The sequence below is a fragment of the Octodon degus genome, unplaced genomic scaffold (assembly GCF_000260255.1).
Source record: "Octodon degus isolate 3935 unplaced genomic scaffold, OctDeg1.0 scaffold00127, whole genome shotgun sequence".
Lineage (NCBI taxonomy): Eukaryota > Metazoa > Chordata > Mammalia > Rodentia > Octodontidae > Octodon > Octodon degus.
The window spans coordinates 6,179,455-6,196,017 of record NW_004524703.1 but is presented as its reverse complement, the minus strand read 5'-3'; the positions used below and the strand labels follow the sequence as shown (position 1 = coordinate 6,196,017).

Here is a 16,563-nt window from a genome sequence, read left to right as displayed (position 1 = left end):
AGTTTGTGACTAATTCATATCACAATGCTGGGATTAATGATGCTGGGATTAAAGCTGGGTGATAGATGATCAGACCACTAACTGGATTGGCACTGCCCTAATCCCAACAGTCTAGATACGTAAAAGGGGCAGAAAGAGGCTTGTTTCCCTCTTTTTGCTCCTGCTGTTTTTGTTGTCTTCTGCTGTCTGAAAGTTTCCGCTCGGCCACACCAACCTGCCTTGGAGCCACCTTGATTACGGATTGAAACCTCTACAAACTACAAGCTAAATAAATCTTTTCTTTCTAAACTTTGGGTATTGGGCATTTTATCTCAACAATCAGAAAAGAAACTGAGACACCCACTAATGATAAACTTTATAGAGCTCTGAATGATACAAATAGCAGACTGCAGCACATGTGTCACAGATTTGCCACCACTGTACCATGCCATTAAAAATACATACAGGAAACTGAAACATATTGTAAAGTGAAAAAACCAAAAAGGCTTCAATTACAACTATATTTCCTTTCAGAAAAGGCAAAACTAAAGCAAAAGAATTAGTTTCCAAAAGGCAAGGAAAAAAGTTGAATAAGTGGAGCCCAGGACAGAAAAACCACCATATGTGACATTAAACAGTAGATACACATCATTATACATCTTTCAGATCCAAGAACATACAACACCAAGAGTAAATAAAGGCTAACATAAACAAACTACAGCCTTTAGTTAATGTGATACTGGTTTATACTATAACAAATGTACTACACTAAGCCAAGATTTTCCCAATAAGAGGGAAAATAAGGAAGGCAGAAAAGGTGGCTGACCAAGGAGAGAATATATGGAGACTCTGTACTGTCTGCTCAATTGTTCTGTAAACCTGTAACATCTAGAATAAATATGATTCTGTGATCACTAGTGCCTAACAGAAGTACATCTCAGTTAAGACTTCGAGATCAGCTGGACATAGTGGCATACACCTGTAATCCTAGCACGAGGAAGGCTAAGGCAGAAGGAGTGCCATGAGTTCGAGGGCAGCCTGAGCTGCCTAGTCAGTTAAAGGCCAGCCTGGGCTACACAGTGCAACCCTGTCCCAAAAAAGAAAACAGAAAAAACATTGTGAGATCCAGTTCATGGCTAATTTACAACCCTAAATAGACCTACTCTGCTTAGCTATTTTACTAGTCACATTTGAGAATTTAACTTTTTGTTTCATCTTATGCTACCGTCACCTAGATTTAGCTCTAGCCCTGTTTAAAAAAAAGACAAAAACAAAAAATTTTAAGTCAATGTGTAATTACTAGAACAGATGCTTAATTGTTTTCTAAATTTAGTTCCAATCCAATCCTAATTTGTCTTTTCAATAGTTAGATAACTTCAATTCCTCATCTGTTAAGTGAAAAGAGCCACTTTCAGCTCTCAGGGTTATGTTAAAGTTCAAAGGAAATATGATATGTGGAAATGTTTTACCAACTATGTCGTTCTCATGTTGACATTAACTAATATAACTATCCTACCTTTCTGCTTAGTGAACTGACTCATGTATTCCAGAAAAGCTGAAATATCACTTTCTTCTAAGGATGTATGGCCCAATTTTCTGTGTAACATTTGAGGTTTTATATCTTAATTTATTTATGCATTTCTTAGCATGACTATTTCACACTGGTCAATATTCCAAGGCACACAGTAGGGTTTCAATAAATGAATAATACAGGGTTCTGTCCCATTGTTCTATGTTAACATGTATAATCTGTGACAATCACAAATCAGTACACAATATTTTCTTACATGTTACAACTTTCTCCTACTTTTTTTTGTGGATGTTTTTACTAGCTGGAATTTGGGCATGGAATGGGAAATGTCCCCTTGGGGCACTCCCCACTCCTGCTCCCCAGGGGATGTCCATTCTAATCTTCCTGGGAAAGCAGGAAGGGGCGCTGCTCTAAAATTTACAAAACACTGCCCCTAAATTATCAATGAACAATAACAGCTTTGCAATGTTACACAGTCAAGGACAGTCATAAGTCACAAAAGACACCTACAAGCAAGACAAGCAAGCAAGCATTAGTTGCCCAGGAGGTATGAGTTCTCCAATTCTCTCAGAGCGACCCATTTTAAGTATTATTCCTTGGAAGTAAAGACAATACACCATGAAAGTGGTACACCTGAAACATGTGGAAGCAATCACCTTCTAGGTCACAGTTCCTAGCATCAGCAAAGATATCTCAAAAGACTCAAGGAAAGAATCACTCACCACAGTGGGTCTCCATGAGAAACACTGATGACAAAAGCCTCTCCTGTCTGTCCAGAAAGAGTCCGCCCACTTTTATCAACAATGGTCCCTGAAATCTGAATTAACAAAGTAAACAAAGACAATAACATAGACTCAGATAAAGAAAATAATCACAATGATAAAATAAAATAGCTGATGTTCTTTGTTTTTCAGTTCTCAAGGTTATGCTAAAGTTCAAATTAAATACAATATGTGGAAATGTTTTACCAACTATGTTGTTCTCATGTTGACCCTAACACATCTATCCTGTCTTTCCACTTAGTGAACTGACTCATGTATAGCCTTTTATATAGAGAAGTATGGATCTCAAAGTTAACAATCTACGTAAGAGCCAGGATAGACATATGCCAAGGGACAAGGGGAGGAACTACAAGAAAAAGAGGAAGAAGAAAGTCACTGAGGCAAAGGCAGTGTCTCAAATAGCAAGTAAGTCCCACTGGAGGAGTTTTTCCAGAAATGGTTCAAGTTATGCTGGTGTGAAGACTGTTCTTAATTATCCACTTGACTGGCTTGATAGTTGCCATAAGGGGATTAGCAAAACATACTTCTGGATGTATCTGGGTGGATCATGGAAGCATGACCTCATCTGGTCCCTGGCCCTGTCCTCTCTGGCCCCTCACTCTGTAGCCCCATCTTCTTCTGCTTTGTTTCCAGGAAACTAGGAACTAAGTAGCCTTGCTCTGCCATGCTCTTCTGCCATGTTTCTGCCTTGAAGTCAGCCGACCACGGACTAAAACCTCAGAAATCATACACCAAATAAACCTTTCTTCCTTTAAATTGTGGGTTGCAGATATTTGGTTCCAAAAACAACTAATACATTTGGCCTTCTGCTGTTAAACATCTTATATTTTGGATCCCTTTGTTTTCATTCTGTTCTATTCTTACCAACCAATCTTAGGATTCTCATACACCATCTGCTTATTGAGTTAATGAACTGGTGTCTGGAACCTTTAAATATTTGGCAGTTAGATGTGAGTCTATCCCTCCCTGAACTTTTAAAGGCTGGGTTGTTAAGCTTCTGGTTTTAGGAGGCCTCTTCTTCTTTGCCAAAATTAACCTTTTCTCCAGCCAGGGAGATAGTCTGCCTCTCACTAATCACTTCTAGGTTCATTTTTCATTGCCTGTTCAGAGGTGAGGCTGCTACTGACCTAAAAGTGGTAGAAGTAGCAGTAGGAAAGTGGTAGTAGGAAAGTGAAAACAGAGCAAGTTGAAGTGGGTGGTTTCTAAACATCTACATCAATGGTCCTCAAACTGAAAATGATTAATATAAGATAGAAGTCATCATGAAAACATTTAAAACTTACAAAGATAGGTCGGGGAGTGTAATTCTCTTCAAAAAGTTTCTTGAGAGCAAACAAGGCTGCCTATCAGGGAAAACAAGAGTATTTTTATTTCCAACGTGGCTAAAGTCAGTCTGTCTGACCCTAACCCACCCTTTCCCAAAGCCTCTTCCTTCATACCAGATACATGTACACACACCTCTCTGCAGATAAGTGTCTTCCCTACAAAGCACAACAATAGTGCCCCATTCTCAAGTGAGATACTGTAAATACTTTTTTAAACTGACTAAAACTAATACTCCCTCTAAGGAAGAGTTATTTTTTTCCTCTTTCAATCTAAACTAAAGATGTCTCTGCCTTCCTCATCCTTTCATATATACATGCGTAACACGTATAGTAAATGAACCTCATGTGTATCACTCGGGAAAACAAAACTATGAACTTGAGCCGGGTTGTAAAACTATGAATCTCACTTTACTCTGCATTGGTCAATCTGTTTTAAGTTTACATTGTATTTATTTTAAGACAGCTCCAGCAAGGCAGGATTCCCACTTAAAATCATCCTGCTTCAACCTCCCAAGTATCCTGAGATTAGAGGCATGTGCCACGAAGCCCAAACCACAAAATAATTTCTGAAAAAATGTATAAAGAGAGAACCTGATAAAAATGATATAAGAGTAAGGCAGATATTGGGCTGGCTAGATAGCGCAGTAGACTAAAGCACCTGCCTAGAAAAGCTTAGGCAAGAGGAGAGACCACGGTTCGATCTCTGCCCCTAGGGCAGGCTGAGCCAGACACAAAAAATAAAGAGTAAGGCAGGTATGCTGCAAAGGCAGATTAGTGGTACAGTGCAAGACCCCACATTCCACCCCTCACATTGCAACAATAACAAAAAAAAGTAAGGTAGGGGAGTAGCTGTCATTTGAATCTTAAATGCTCTCCAAAGATCCATGTGCTGAAGATGTAGTCCCCAAGTTGGCAGCACTGGGAGGTGGTGGAACTTTTACGTAGGAGTTAGGCATAGTGTCTTTAGGTCACATCCAACAGGATCTTGAGAGCGCAAATGAATCTTGGCCATAAGATAAGCAGTCTGCTCTGTCTTGTACCCTCCATTACTGCCATCTGGTGGATGCCACCAGAGGACCACCTGAAGGAGTCCTGAACTGAAAACTCAGGAACTGTGAGCCAAAATTAACCTTTTCTCCAGCCAGGGAGATAAGACAGCTCAGAGCATAAGCACCTGCCTAACAAGCACAAGGGCCTGAGTTCAACCCCTGATTCCAGAAAAAAAAAAAAAAAAAAGAACTTTTTTCTTTATAATTATCTCAGTTATTTTGTTACAGTGATGGAAAACTGATTAACATGGTAGTCATCCAGCTTCTAGATGGGAGTGGCTTCCTGTGTGCAAGTATTTTAGAAAATAATACTTTAAAAAAGTTCAAAATCTTTGAATCTGTGGTTTTATTTCCACAAGAATTTAAAAAAATAGTTGGACATGATGGTAGTGCAGAGGTGTTAGGAGGCTGAGGTAAGAAGACTGCAAATTCAAGCCTACCCTGGGCAATTTAATAAGATCCTAGCTCAGAATTTAGAATAAAAAAATTTTTATTATATAGCTCAGTGAAAAAGGGATATAGCTCAGTGAAAAGACCCTGGAATCAATCCTCAGTACCACAATAATAATAATAGTAATAATCCAATAGTACAAAGAGGACATGAATCACATGAAAGTAAATATAAAATGGCTCTACAACTATAAAGATGCTCATTTTTATTTATGGTAGAAAAACAAAAACAAGTTTTCTACTTCTCTAGATCACAAAAGGCCAAACAACTTAATACATGGTATCAGAGAAGATAACATTAGCACTTACTGTAAAGCTGCTTACTGATAGATACACAAACTGAGTACAATCTCAACACAGGATAATTGACACTAAGGATAAAAATCTTAAACCTATGCATTCTGACTTAGCAATTTCGCTTGTTGAAATTTATCCTATAGATGTACTGTACAAACATATATATGGATATATAATTTCCACTGTGCACACACTCATATGCTTGTATCTGTAGAGTCTTTCTCAGAAAAGTAAATCAACAGAATCTCCCAACACTCCCAAACTAGTAATAGCAGCTGTTTCTGTAAAGAAAGCTAGGTAGACAAGAATATTTACTTTTCATTCCACACATTTATGTATCTTTCAAGTTTACAACCACAGTATATATTTGCTACATATACAAATATGTACACACGGTAGTGATATATCAATATATGTAGTTGCATGAGAAAAATATTTTTAAAAGCTAAAACCACTCTTTTCAAATTTTACTTATTCAACTGGCCTCAGTTAAAAATATTCAAGACTAAAATGGAGCAAATGCAAGAAACATATTCAACTTTGATAATGGCTACTATCATCTTCTCCCTATATCACACAATTCTTCACAGTGCCCATCCCAGCCCTGTCCCTTTTCTCCCCTTAACTCACCTTAGCATTGGCAGTATCAAAAATAGTTTCAATGAGTAAGATATCAACCCCTCCATCCAATAGGCCTTTGGCCTGCTCTTGGTATGCTTCAACAAGTTCATCAAATGCTATAAGAAATAAGTCACACCCAGCACATCAGTCATTCATGCCCTCGGAATATGCTGGGTTCGGGACAGGCACCTGGGAGCCATTGTTAATTAAATGAATAAATATGGCAGTAATGGGAGCCAAACCCAGGGAACACAGTTGCTCCTAAACACTTGACATATGATCTCCCCTTCCCATGTATAAACAAGGAGTAAAAAGGTACGTACACTTGAACCACATGCTTTACACTCAACATCTTTAAACACATCATTCTACCCATAGATCACTTCAGTAGGCCAATTAAGAGGCAAGTGTAGAATACATGATTTGAATACATCACAGCTGGCCTCAAAAACTCACTCTTTCCAGTTGAAAGCTACGATCATATGGATTTCATTCCTGCTCTTATGTGAATTCTGTCAGAGAGGAGACCTCTCACCCAGAAGCTTCAACCAAAAAGTGTTCCTTCATTCCTGTTTTTGTTAAAAATATCTCGTTGCCGGGCGTGGACCTGTAGTCTCAGCAATCAAGAGGCTGACCCAGGAGGACTGCCATGAACGCAAGGCCAGCCTGAACTATACAGTGAGACCCTGCCCCCAAAACAAAACAATTTTGTATTATTGCCACCTGAAAATTCATCCCTTTCCTCATGTTATCTCCCAGGAAAAAAAAAATAAGTGTCCAGGAATTCAGTGGAAAAACCTAAACAGGAAATTTCTTAGTGTGTAAGTACATATGACTTCATATGATATCAGAACAAGGAAAGATTAGTTCCCCTATTGTCCTATCTAGACCAAAGAGAGCAATAACCACATAGCAGCCTGGTTAAGAGCAACTCGTAATGAAAAAGTATGATATCACAGCATGTAAAGTCCTGTACCAAAAACCTACAAACTGTTCTTACCTAAAAGTGTCACTTATACAAAAACCATGACTATACATGGTATCATAACTACTCAGCTCTGAAATTTTAATTCTTTTTTATGTAGTCCTGATGCTTAGACATTAACCTTCTAAGATGCCTAGACTTTTGTCAAACCTCAATAAAGCACTTTTACATATGCTAGTTTATAATACTATTTTAGATAATTTGAGCTGCTTCTGATATATTATTACATGGGGATACAGGTTACTTTATAAAAGGCCAAGAGCTGGTAACCATATTTGTTCACCTCACTTTAAAACTCTTCCACTTTAAAACTTTGTTTTCATATAGCTCTAATAAAGAACCACTAACACATCATTACATACATCTATAAGCAAGCTCAAATAGTAAGATTAGCAACTTTTTATTTAGATGTCTACTAGATTCCAGACATTGCTATAAACTCTCAGATAAAGTTACAATCTCTCTGAGGTAAATCCTGTTACTGGTTCTATTTCAGAGATGAATAGATTACTGAAGCACCAAGATAAGACCCAAATTATATATGATAAATACTCACTGATGTTCCTATAATCTGGTCTTTCCACAGATGGGGACACAGAGAGTGTCTTATTAGTTGGACCCAAAGCTCCTGCCACAAACCTCTTGATTCCTTTGGGAAAAGAAAAACAAGTGTAAAAATCTCTAAATAGCTCAATCTCTTTGTTGTGAATCAACAAGTTACCAGACCTTTCCTAGAAAGCAGGGTTATAATCCTTTGCCGTGGTTTATAGGTGTCCCCACAAAGCTTCATGCATTCATAAGATTACAGGGGTGTGATACTCATCAGTGGGTTAGTACAGTGACGAGTTTATGGCTAAATGCGATGTGAGGAGGTGAAGCTTGGTTGGAGGAGGTCAATCACTGGGGGTGTGGCTGGAAAGGTATACTTCTCTACCTCCTCCCTTGATTCCTCTCAGCATCTGCTGCCACCATGCCCTAAGCTGTATCTCCTCTGCCATGTTTCCCTGCCCTGGAGCCAGTGGACTGTAGACTGAAACCTGATTAAACTAGGAGCCAAAAAAAAACCCTTTCTGCCTTACAATTGTGGGTGTCAGGTATTGTGTCTCAGCAACAAGAAAGTACAAAGACATCTTTTGTCCACAGCTCTGAAATTCAAAAAGCTCTAAAAGACCAAATTTTTTTCTGAATTCACTGGATGATAAAACTTGACTTCTACTGAACTAATAAAAGACTATGGTCTTTCTGCCACTTAGTGGGATAATTCACAAATTATGCTAAGCCTCCAGACATCTGACTTCAACGAGCTTTTATAAATAATCCTTTCCTATCACTACAGTTTTATCTGCAGAAACTCTTTCTCTTCCAATACTCTGGAAATCTTGAAGGCCATGAAAGTAAACAATGTGCATCACAAAAGCACTCAACCTGATGCACTCTCTACTACTGCAGCCCTTTTGCAGAATTAACAAGTATAAAGTCTGACATGCAAGTATGAAGTAAATAGAGTATTATTTTACTTTAGCAATCTTTCCTCTGGACCAGAATCAAGGTGATTCTAAAATGGCTTCAGTTTGTGTTCATGTATCATCACAGAAGCCAAGATCTAACTACACATTACTTTTGATGATTTTAGTTACTCAATAACTTGGGTTATACCTTATAATGCAACCGAAGAAGGTCACTAACTAGTTGACGATCCTGTAAACAAGTTAGGTGCCTATTCTTTTTTTTCTTTCTTTCTTTTTTTTTTCTTTTTTTGGTGGAACCGGGGATTGAACTCAGGACCTTGCACTTGCCAGGGAAGCACTTATACCACTGACCCATTTCCCCGGCCCTGCCTAAATATTCTTTATCTTCCCTGAAACTGAGCAATAATACAGCTACAAGGAAAACATCCTTATCTCTCACTGCTTAAGCCAATTCAATGTCTTCTGCCCTGCCTTTCTATTGGAGAAATAGTGTACGCATTTGCATGGATTTACACATTATCACTCAGGAATAAAAGTGTCCTGTATGTAGCTTTGGTCTTCATTAGCATGCTTCAGCTAATTTAACAATTTTGTTTTCCATCTTTCCCACTGGCAAATCTTCACAGTTCCAAAATTTAAGGAGTTCCAAGGCCAAATAGCTTAGAAAATCAAGGAGGCCCAGGGGCCAGGGGTTCAATACCCGGGCCTGCTGTGCCAGCCCCGCCCCCGGGACATGCTGAGACAGCAACTGAGACTGAGTGTGGTGGTGTGCGCCTGCAATCCCAGCTCTTGGGAGGCTGTAAACAAGCGGATCACTACGAGTTGGATCTAGTAGTGAGACCCTGAACACCCTGTAGAACCTTCCCTAAAATATAGGAAAAAATTTTAAGGAGTTCCATATATTTCTTCTGCTCCTTTCCCTCTCTCAAAGCCTCCCACCAGCTGGTGCCCAAGTGTCCTGATGGCAACCAGTCAGGAGGTTAACTATTTCAAGAGTCACTTTTCAAGTGCCACCAAGACTGAATCTAATGCCACCTCTCCATGTGCTTCACAGCTGTCAAGGTCATCAGTACCAGAAGAACAAAATGCTCCATAAGCAATCTTTCTGCCTAAGTAACACAAGCATGGAGAGAAGAGCAGCTATGGAAACAAGGATCAAATATCCTAACAACAGCCAAAATAATAAATCAGCCAGCTGTTAATAATTGGATGATGTCGTTCCAAAGGGAGAAAAAAAATCATTTGAGGTCTAAATACACAGGACTAGTTAAAAGTCAGGCAACTGACACCAGCAGACAAGAGAGTAAACCTGGAGCCCAAGCTCCACAGGGACAGCATCACTTCAGTGATGATGAATGTTTCATTATTTAAAAACAACAGAAAAATTACCTACAAATAAGTTAAAATGCAGTGTGTGCAGTTGCTTATAAACCAAAGGTCAGTCACATAAGTAAAAACTGCAAGAGAGACAGGAAGAAAGAACATATAGCTAAGAATACCAGAGAAACTATGTATGCAAGAAAGGAAAGAAAATATCTGTTACCTGTCTGAAGCGTTATCTCCTCAGCAGCTTTTCTGGCTACATCTGCAGAGCACTTGTTCATCTGGTAGGCCTAACACATCAACCACTAGCATTAGTTTGTGCTGCTCTCTCTATATACAATAAGGAATCTATAACCATTTAATACCCAGTTATACTCAGTAAGGAAATATACAATGAATTAATCTGAGATTGAGTGAAATTATAACCAAGTTCTATCAGTTGCCCCAGCCTTGAAAGTCAGCAGAAAATGGCACAAGTCCTTGAGCCAGTTGGTAAAAAAGGCAACCTCTGGACAATCTGGCATGTCACAGACTAAGATGGAATAATTAAGTAATATATAAATTAAGAAACAGTATGGTACTGGGGGAAACACAGGCTATCAAAGCATAACACTGCACTCTAGGACTAGCTCTGTCACTGCCTGACAGGAAGTTCCCACAACCTCCCCTGGCCTTGGATTTCCTTAACTGTACAGTGGTTGTTTATCAGTCATTCTAAACACTTTGAAGATTATTAACTTCATAACAAGACCCATAAATCTTCTTACAGGAAATAAAAAAATGTATATATATAAATATATACATATATGTACACACACAAAGTATGACCTGCAAGTTAAGAATGATAGTGGTTTTTCAGAAACCCTTCCACATACCAAATCAGTGGTCCTAGGTTTATAATTTTCACAATCCCCTCCTCTGTGGTCTTATATGTGATAGGGCCTCACACTACATAATTAACTAACTGCAAAATCCTAAATAAGAATTGGCAAACTATTGCTTATTAATCAAACCTAGTTCCTGCATATTTTTGTAAATAAAGTTTTACCACAACATAGTCATGATCATTTACTTACATACTGTGTATATGTGCATACAACCAATGATTATGCCTTTATCAAAAGCCATTGCATAATAAACACCATTTTTACTGCTTTACTCTAAGTATAACTTGCCTAACTAGCTGTAACATGAGTAGGCTACCATGCTCAAAACCAGAGAAGATTCAAACCATTATCTCTGTCTTAGCATTAACAACAGCTAATTAGGCACTAGCTTGATTAAAGCTTCAGGTGACTTTCCTATTGGCAATTACCAATGTAGCAAATGTTCATAAGCACCTCAGACACAATGAAACATGTAATTCTTACCAAGTGTTCAAGGCCATAGTCAGCTTGGGCAATACTGGTGCTACTGAAAGTATTTGTTTCAATGATATCTGCCCCAGCCAGCAAGTAGTCCTGCAGCAAGAAAGAAGAATATCAATTCTTACAAGTTTATAGAGTCCCTGTCTACCAACACTAAACATATTCTTGCGTATAACCATCACCAACCATCTTTGGGCTGCTCACAAAGAGAAAAGCAGTGCATTACAGCCAAGATGCAGGAGAGAGTAAGGAGTGCACAAAAAGGTGAGTGACTTAAATTCAATCAAGTCCCTTAACTGTACCATCTCTGAGATCTGAAATTCTGACCAGTTTTTCAGTCCATCTCTCTTAATCCCTCTCACCCAGATTTGTATCCTTACTAGAACCCTAAGGATTTTAGTACCCTACTGTTCTCCTGTTAAAAACTTATCTTCTTATTTCACTCCTTGGACATCATCTCAACTTCAGTCTGACTAGTACCCTATCTTTCAAGCCACTTGGATTTTCTAACAGTGAGTGAACAACCACTTCTCAACTAATTTGTTTTTCAAAATAGCTAGAAAATTAAAACTACCATGAACACACTTACAACAGTAAGTCACAAAGATCCTAAATATAAGACAGCTAAATAAGTTACATATTTATGTTTTTATATGCTATATGACAGCTAAAATCTTATGTATATCTACATATGTGGGCATGTTAAAATCTTTCAGAGTAATGAGTAAAAAAGCAAAATATGTAAAGCATGACACCATTAGAATTAAAACATATACATTCACAAATAGTACAGTGAATTTTCTAGGTTAGTTATACATACATGGAACTAAGAAAAACAATTTGTAGTAGCAGTCAAATGGAAATTTATTCTTATCTGAGTTTTTATAAGAATGAGTTAAAATTTAATTTTTTTCAAGAAAAGATAGAGAAAACCTGGCACTTTAATGCCTAGGAATATAAAGATCAGTTAGGTAAATAATGCACACAAAAAACAGATAATGAAAAAAAACTAAGTTAATAAACAATGCTCTTGAAAAAAGAAAAAATGTAAACTATGAAACAATATAAATCCAGCTTAATTTTTACTTTTGAATCTTTAGCTTTTTTTTTGGGGGGGGGATCCAAATATGGGAAATTTATTATTTAAGAAACAATTGAAACAATTACAGCCAACGTAGTTTGGAGAGGATGAGAGGCTATGGCCAGTGATGCTATGCCTGGACTATTTTCTTTTAGAAAAATGAAGTAGCCCAAGCAAAAATATGGAAAGGATTTAAATAGACATTTCTCCAGAGAAGATATTCACATGACAAACACACACACATGAAACGGATGCTCAATATGATTAATCACTAGGAAAAAGCAACTAAAACTCACAATGAAATACAACCTAATATATATAAGGATGGCTATAATAAAAGAAAAACAATAACAAATACCAGTATGAATGTGGAAAAATTGAAACCTTTGCATATTGCTATGGTAACCCAAAATGGTGCCGTCCCTTTGGAAATAGGTAATTCCTCAAAATGTTAAACTCAGATTTAACTTATCACCGAGCAATTCCTATTATAAAGACTTGAAAACCCATGCTCATATAAACACTTATACATGAATATTCATAGCAGTATCATGAAAATATAGAAACAACTCAAAGAATCTTTAGCTTTTTAAAGCATAACCTAAAATAGGTGAATAGTAGCTATGTCCTGGGATTTTATATTGGGCAAGAGCCTACTTTCCAGCTCAAAGACGGCCATCTTCTTTGTGTCCTCAAATGCCAGAAGAAGAGATAAACAAGCTCCTACAGGTCTTTCACAAGGATACCTCCTAATACCACCAAACCAAGTATTAGGATTTACCATATGAACCTAAGAGACACATAAACATTTAGCAGTGTTCTCAAAAAGACACACAAGACCTTGCTTCCTCTTTCTGCTCTCTACCATGTGCAGCAGAAAATGTCTGCTGCTAGCCCACTCCCAGACTGCCCTCTTTCAAGAACTGCAAGGAAGATGTTGTTTAAGCCACCTAGTCTACGATAATGTTACAGCAGCCCAAAACAGTGAAGGCATCGCCTTTAAGTATCACTTCATACAGGCTATTACCATAACTTAGTAAGATGGTAAATGTGAAATCCCTAACTTAGCCCTGGATTTTGTGGGGATTTGCTACCACTTAATACCTCAAAGGCAGGAAAAATTCCCTATTCATCTGCTTATCCAAAATGCCCAACACAATGCATGGCTTTTAGGATACAACACCTGCTTTCTCCATAAATCATTTCTTTCTTCTGTAATAAATTCTTTTTTCATTCCTCTGTGTGCCAACACATAGCAGAGTGGTCTGACAGTGTAAGAAACAGCTTGAATGAGTGTATAGGAACCTAGGAAAACTTACCTTATGAATTTGGTAAATGATATCAGGTTGAGTTATACTTAAAATGTCATTATTTCCTTTCAGTGGCCTGGCATGATCTTTAAATTCTTCACCTTGAAAGCTTTCTTCACTCAGCTTATACCGCTGGATCATGGTTCCCATCCCTCCATCTAGCACCATAATCCTCTTCTGCAGAATGGCTTCAATCTCATCCTGAAGAGTCTTCTTCATATCTCCTTTAAATAAAAATTGTACTTTTAGAATCAAACACGATGGCATACACTGGTAATCCCAGTACTCAGGATACTAAAGAGAGAGAATTATTGAGTTCAAAGCCAGCTAGAGCTACACAGTAAGTTCAAGGTCAGCCTGAACTACACAATGAGGCTGATTAAAAAAAAATGGAGGGGCCGACCAGATAGCTAAGCAGACTAAAGCACCTGCTTAGGCAGGCACAGTGACTGATAGTTTGATCCCCAGCCGTGTTGGCCCTGCCCCTTGGGCACACTGAGACGCCGAATGAGACTGGGCATGATGGCATGAACCTATAATCCCAGCTCTTGGGAGGCTGAAAACAGGAGGATCACTATAAGTCTGATCTGTGCAGTGAGACCCCATAGACCCTGTACTAAAATAAATAAATAAATGGAATTAAAGGTGAAAAATGTATAGAAGGAGAATTTAGAATAATTTATAATAATTCATACTGAGAAGTAGAACTCAAAAAGATGTACCTATTATTCTACAGCATGAGAAAAAAAGCTACCCCAAAACATCACTGTCATAACAATAAAAAAATGATATTTTGTACAAAGTAGAAAATCAGTAGTGAACCACCAAGCAACATAAAAACAGGCTTAGCCAGTTCTATTTCAGACAAGAGGAAAACAGAGCAGGGAGCCAAAGTAACACAAGCCTAGGCCAGGCTGCCAGAGAAAGTCCTCAGGATCTTTCCTTTTTAATTCTATGAGATGCTTTCTTAACTGGGAGACTTCACAAAGACAATTAAAAACGACCAATGATTCAAAACTGACATTTAACATTGCTATTTGTTTCTCAATAAAATTATGGGGGAAAAAACTGACATTTAAGGTGTCAGCTTTTATTCTCATCTCCCCCACCTACTGCCAAAATTAATAATGGTCTGAAAACTCATTCATTTTACTGTTTTACTCATTTATTTATGCTTCATCTATGAAATAGCAACTGGCAAACACCCTCAAATTTCACAACTCTCCTCTTGCTCCTCAAGTTCCAATCCTTGGTCCTGAAAAGGCTCCAATTCCCACCCATCCCTTCTAATCTTACTTTCTATTCCTAAGAATGACTGGTAAATTACAAACTGTGCTTATCTGAGTCACTTCACAATGTTGAGTCTTTCTGATTCAGCTTTCCCTGACTTCCTGATACCCTCCCAACATCTGCTGTCCCAACCTCTAATTTCTTTTAGCACCAAGTCCTTCCAATCTTCCTCACTTTACACATGTGTAGCCTAATCTTGTACAAAGATCTTCTCTTGGAGGTTCCTCAAATTTAACGCTTCCCCACCTCAAAATCATCTTGCAGCTTGGTTCACTCCATTTCCTTCTCTCCACACTTACTTGCCACCACTCTGACATCTCCCATTGCCCTCCCATCTAGCTTCCAACTTTCCAAAGTATTAACTGTAACTACTTTCTGGATGTGGCTTCCTTTTCCACCACTCCCCTGAAATTACTTTCTAAAGTCACCAATGATCTACTAATTATCAAAAACACCTGGTCCCAATCTTGGACCCAGACTTCAAAATCCATTTGATAATGCCACTTAGCATATTCACTTGCCTCTCAGTCTAATATTCAAAGCCAAATCTGCTATGCCTCCTGTCTAATCTCTCCATTTTGTGAATGGAGACTTCTTCCTTCTTCCTTCCAAAAAGTATAACCTTAAAATCTCAGTATTATCTACCTCTTTCTTCTCTCTGATAACCAACATCTTAAAATCTCAAGGCCTACAGATTTGGCCTCCAAAATGTCATTCAACATTTTCCATCTCCACTGCCAACTCCTTTTTTCCAAGCCCTCACAGCACCTGCCAGTCAGCACAAATCCTCTCTGAGGATCAGTTTGCATGCACGTAAATGGGATCATACAGTGCATGTGCAATTGCTTTATAAATTATCAAGCATTATACAAAGAGATCTTTACCATACCTGGTCATACTACTCTAATTCATTATTACTAGATTAATCTTCCAAAATTTTTGTTTGTTTTGGCTGTACTGGGGATAGACCACAGGGACCCCACAATGAGCTGCACTGTCAGCCAAGTGTGTGTGTGTGTGTGTGTGTGTCTGTGTGTGTGTGTGTGTGCGTGTGTGTATCAATCAAATTTGAAATCCCATCTTCTCAAAGTACTGCGATTACAGCCATGTACCACAAGCAACAGCAAGAGAATGTTGTTAAACAACTTGGTTCCCCTGCTCTACAGAGACCTCCAGTGGCTCCCTGCTGCCTACCAAAGTTAAAACAAGTATTCAAACAAATCACAATGACACTAACCTGTCTTCTTAAATTTTCTACATTCCCTGAGAAGGAAACAAAGCTCAAATCAAGTGGAGCTGGTTCTAAGCTATTTCTTGGAAGAAGACTGTGTAGAACAACTTACCTCTGTCACTACCAGCACCAAGAACAGTACTTAATATAAATGTTCGATATTTCCTCAATTGAAATGACAAAATATGAGTTGAAACAAGAGGCAAATTAAAACCCAAACCACTAATGTAAGAATTGCGCTCACAGTGGGTCTACGCTTTCAACCCTAACTCGTCTTATTGTCTAGAGTCTCTCAAGCACACAATATAGCAACAGGGCCTTAAGTAGTGGCCATAGAATTATGCCACTCAGGGACTTGCTGAAAGCACACTTCAAGGAAGGTTGCTCTCGTAACCTATAAGGAAAACCCAGTTTCTTTCCCACAGTCATTATGTTTCTTTCAGGGTGTTCTATTCCTTTTCAAAGCCAGCTCA

The 16,563-nt window shown here is 38.3% G+C and overlaps 1 protein-coding gene across 1 annotated transcript in view; it reads right to left on the bottom strand.

Annotated features, from left to right (window-relative positions):
- The window catches only part of Mtr (5-methyltetrahydrofolate-homocysteine methyltransferase), a 110,659-nt gene that overhangs the window by 84,364 nt on the left and 9,732 nt on the right, over positions 1–16,563 (bottom strand). Inside the window, exons 2-8 of the mRNA XM_004640845.3 lie at positions 13,579–13,793; positions 11,182–11,271; positions 10,032–10,101; positions 7,576–7,668; positions 6,044–6,150; positions 3,576–3,635; positions 2,233–2,327 (exon numbers count right to left, since the gene is read on the bottom strand). Coding sequence (XP_004640902.2) covers positions 2,233–2,327; positions 3,576–3,635; positions 6,044–6,150; positions 7,576–7,668; positions 10,032–10,101; positions 11,182–11,271; positions 13,579–13,793 — 730 coding nt within the window. The remainder of the gene's footprint in view (positions 1–2,232; positions 2,328–3,575; positions 3,636–6,043; positions 6,151–7,575; positions 7,669–10,031; positions 10,102–11,181; positions 11,272–13,578; positions 13,794–16,563) is intronic.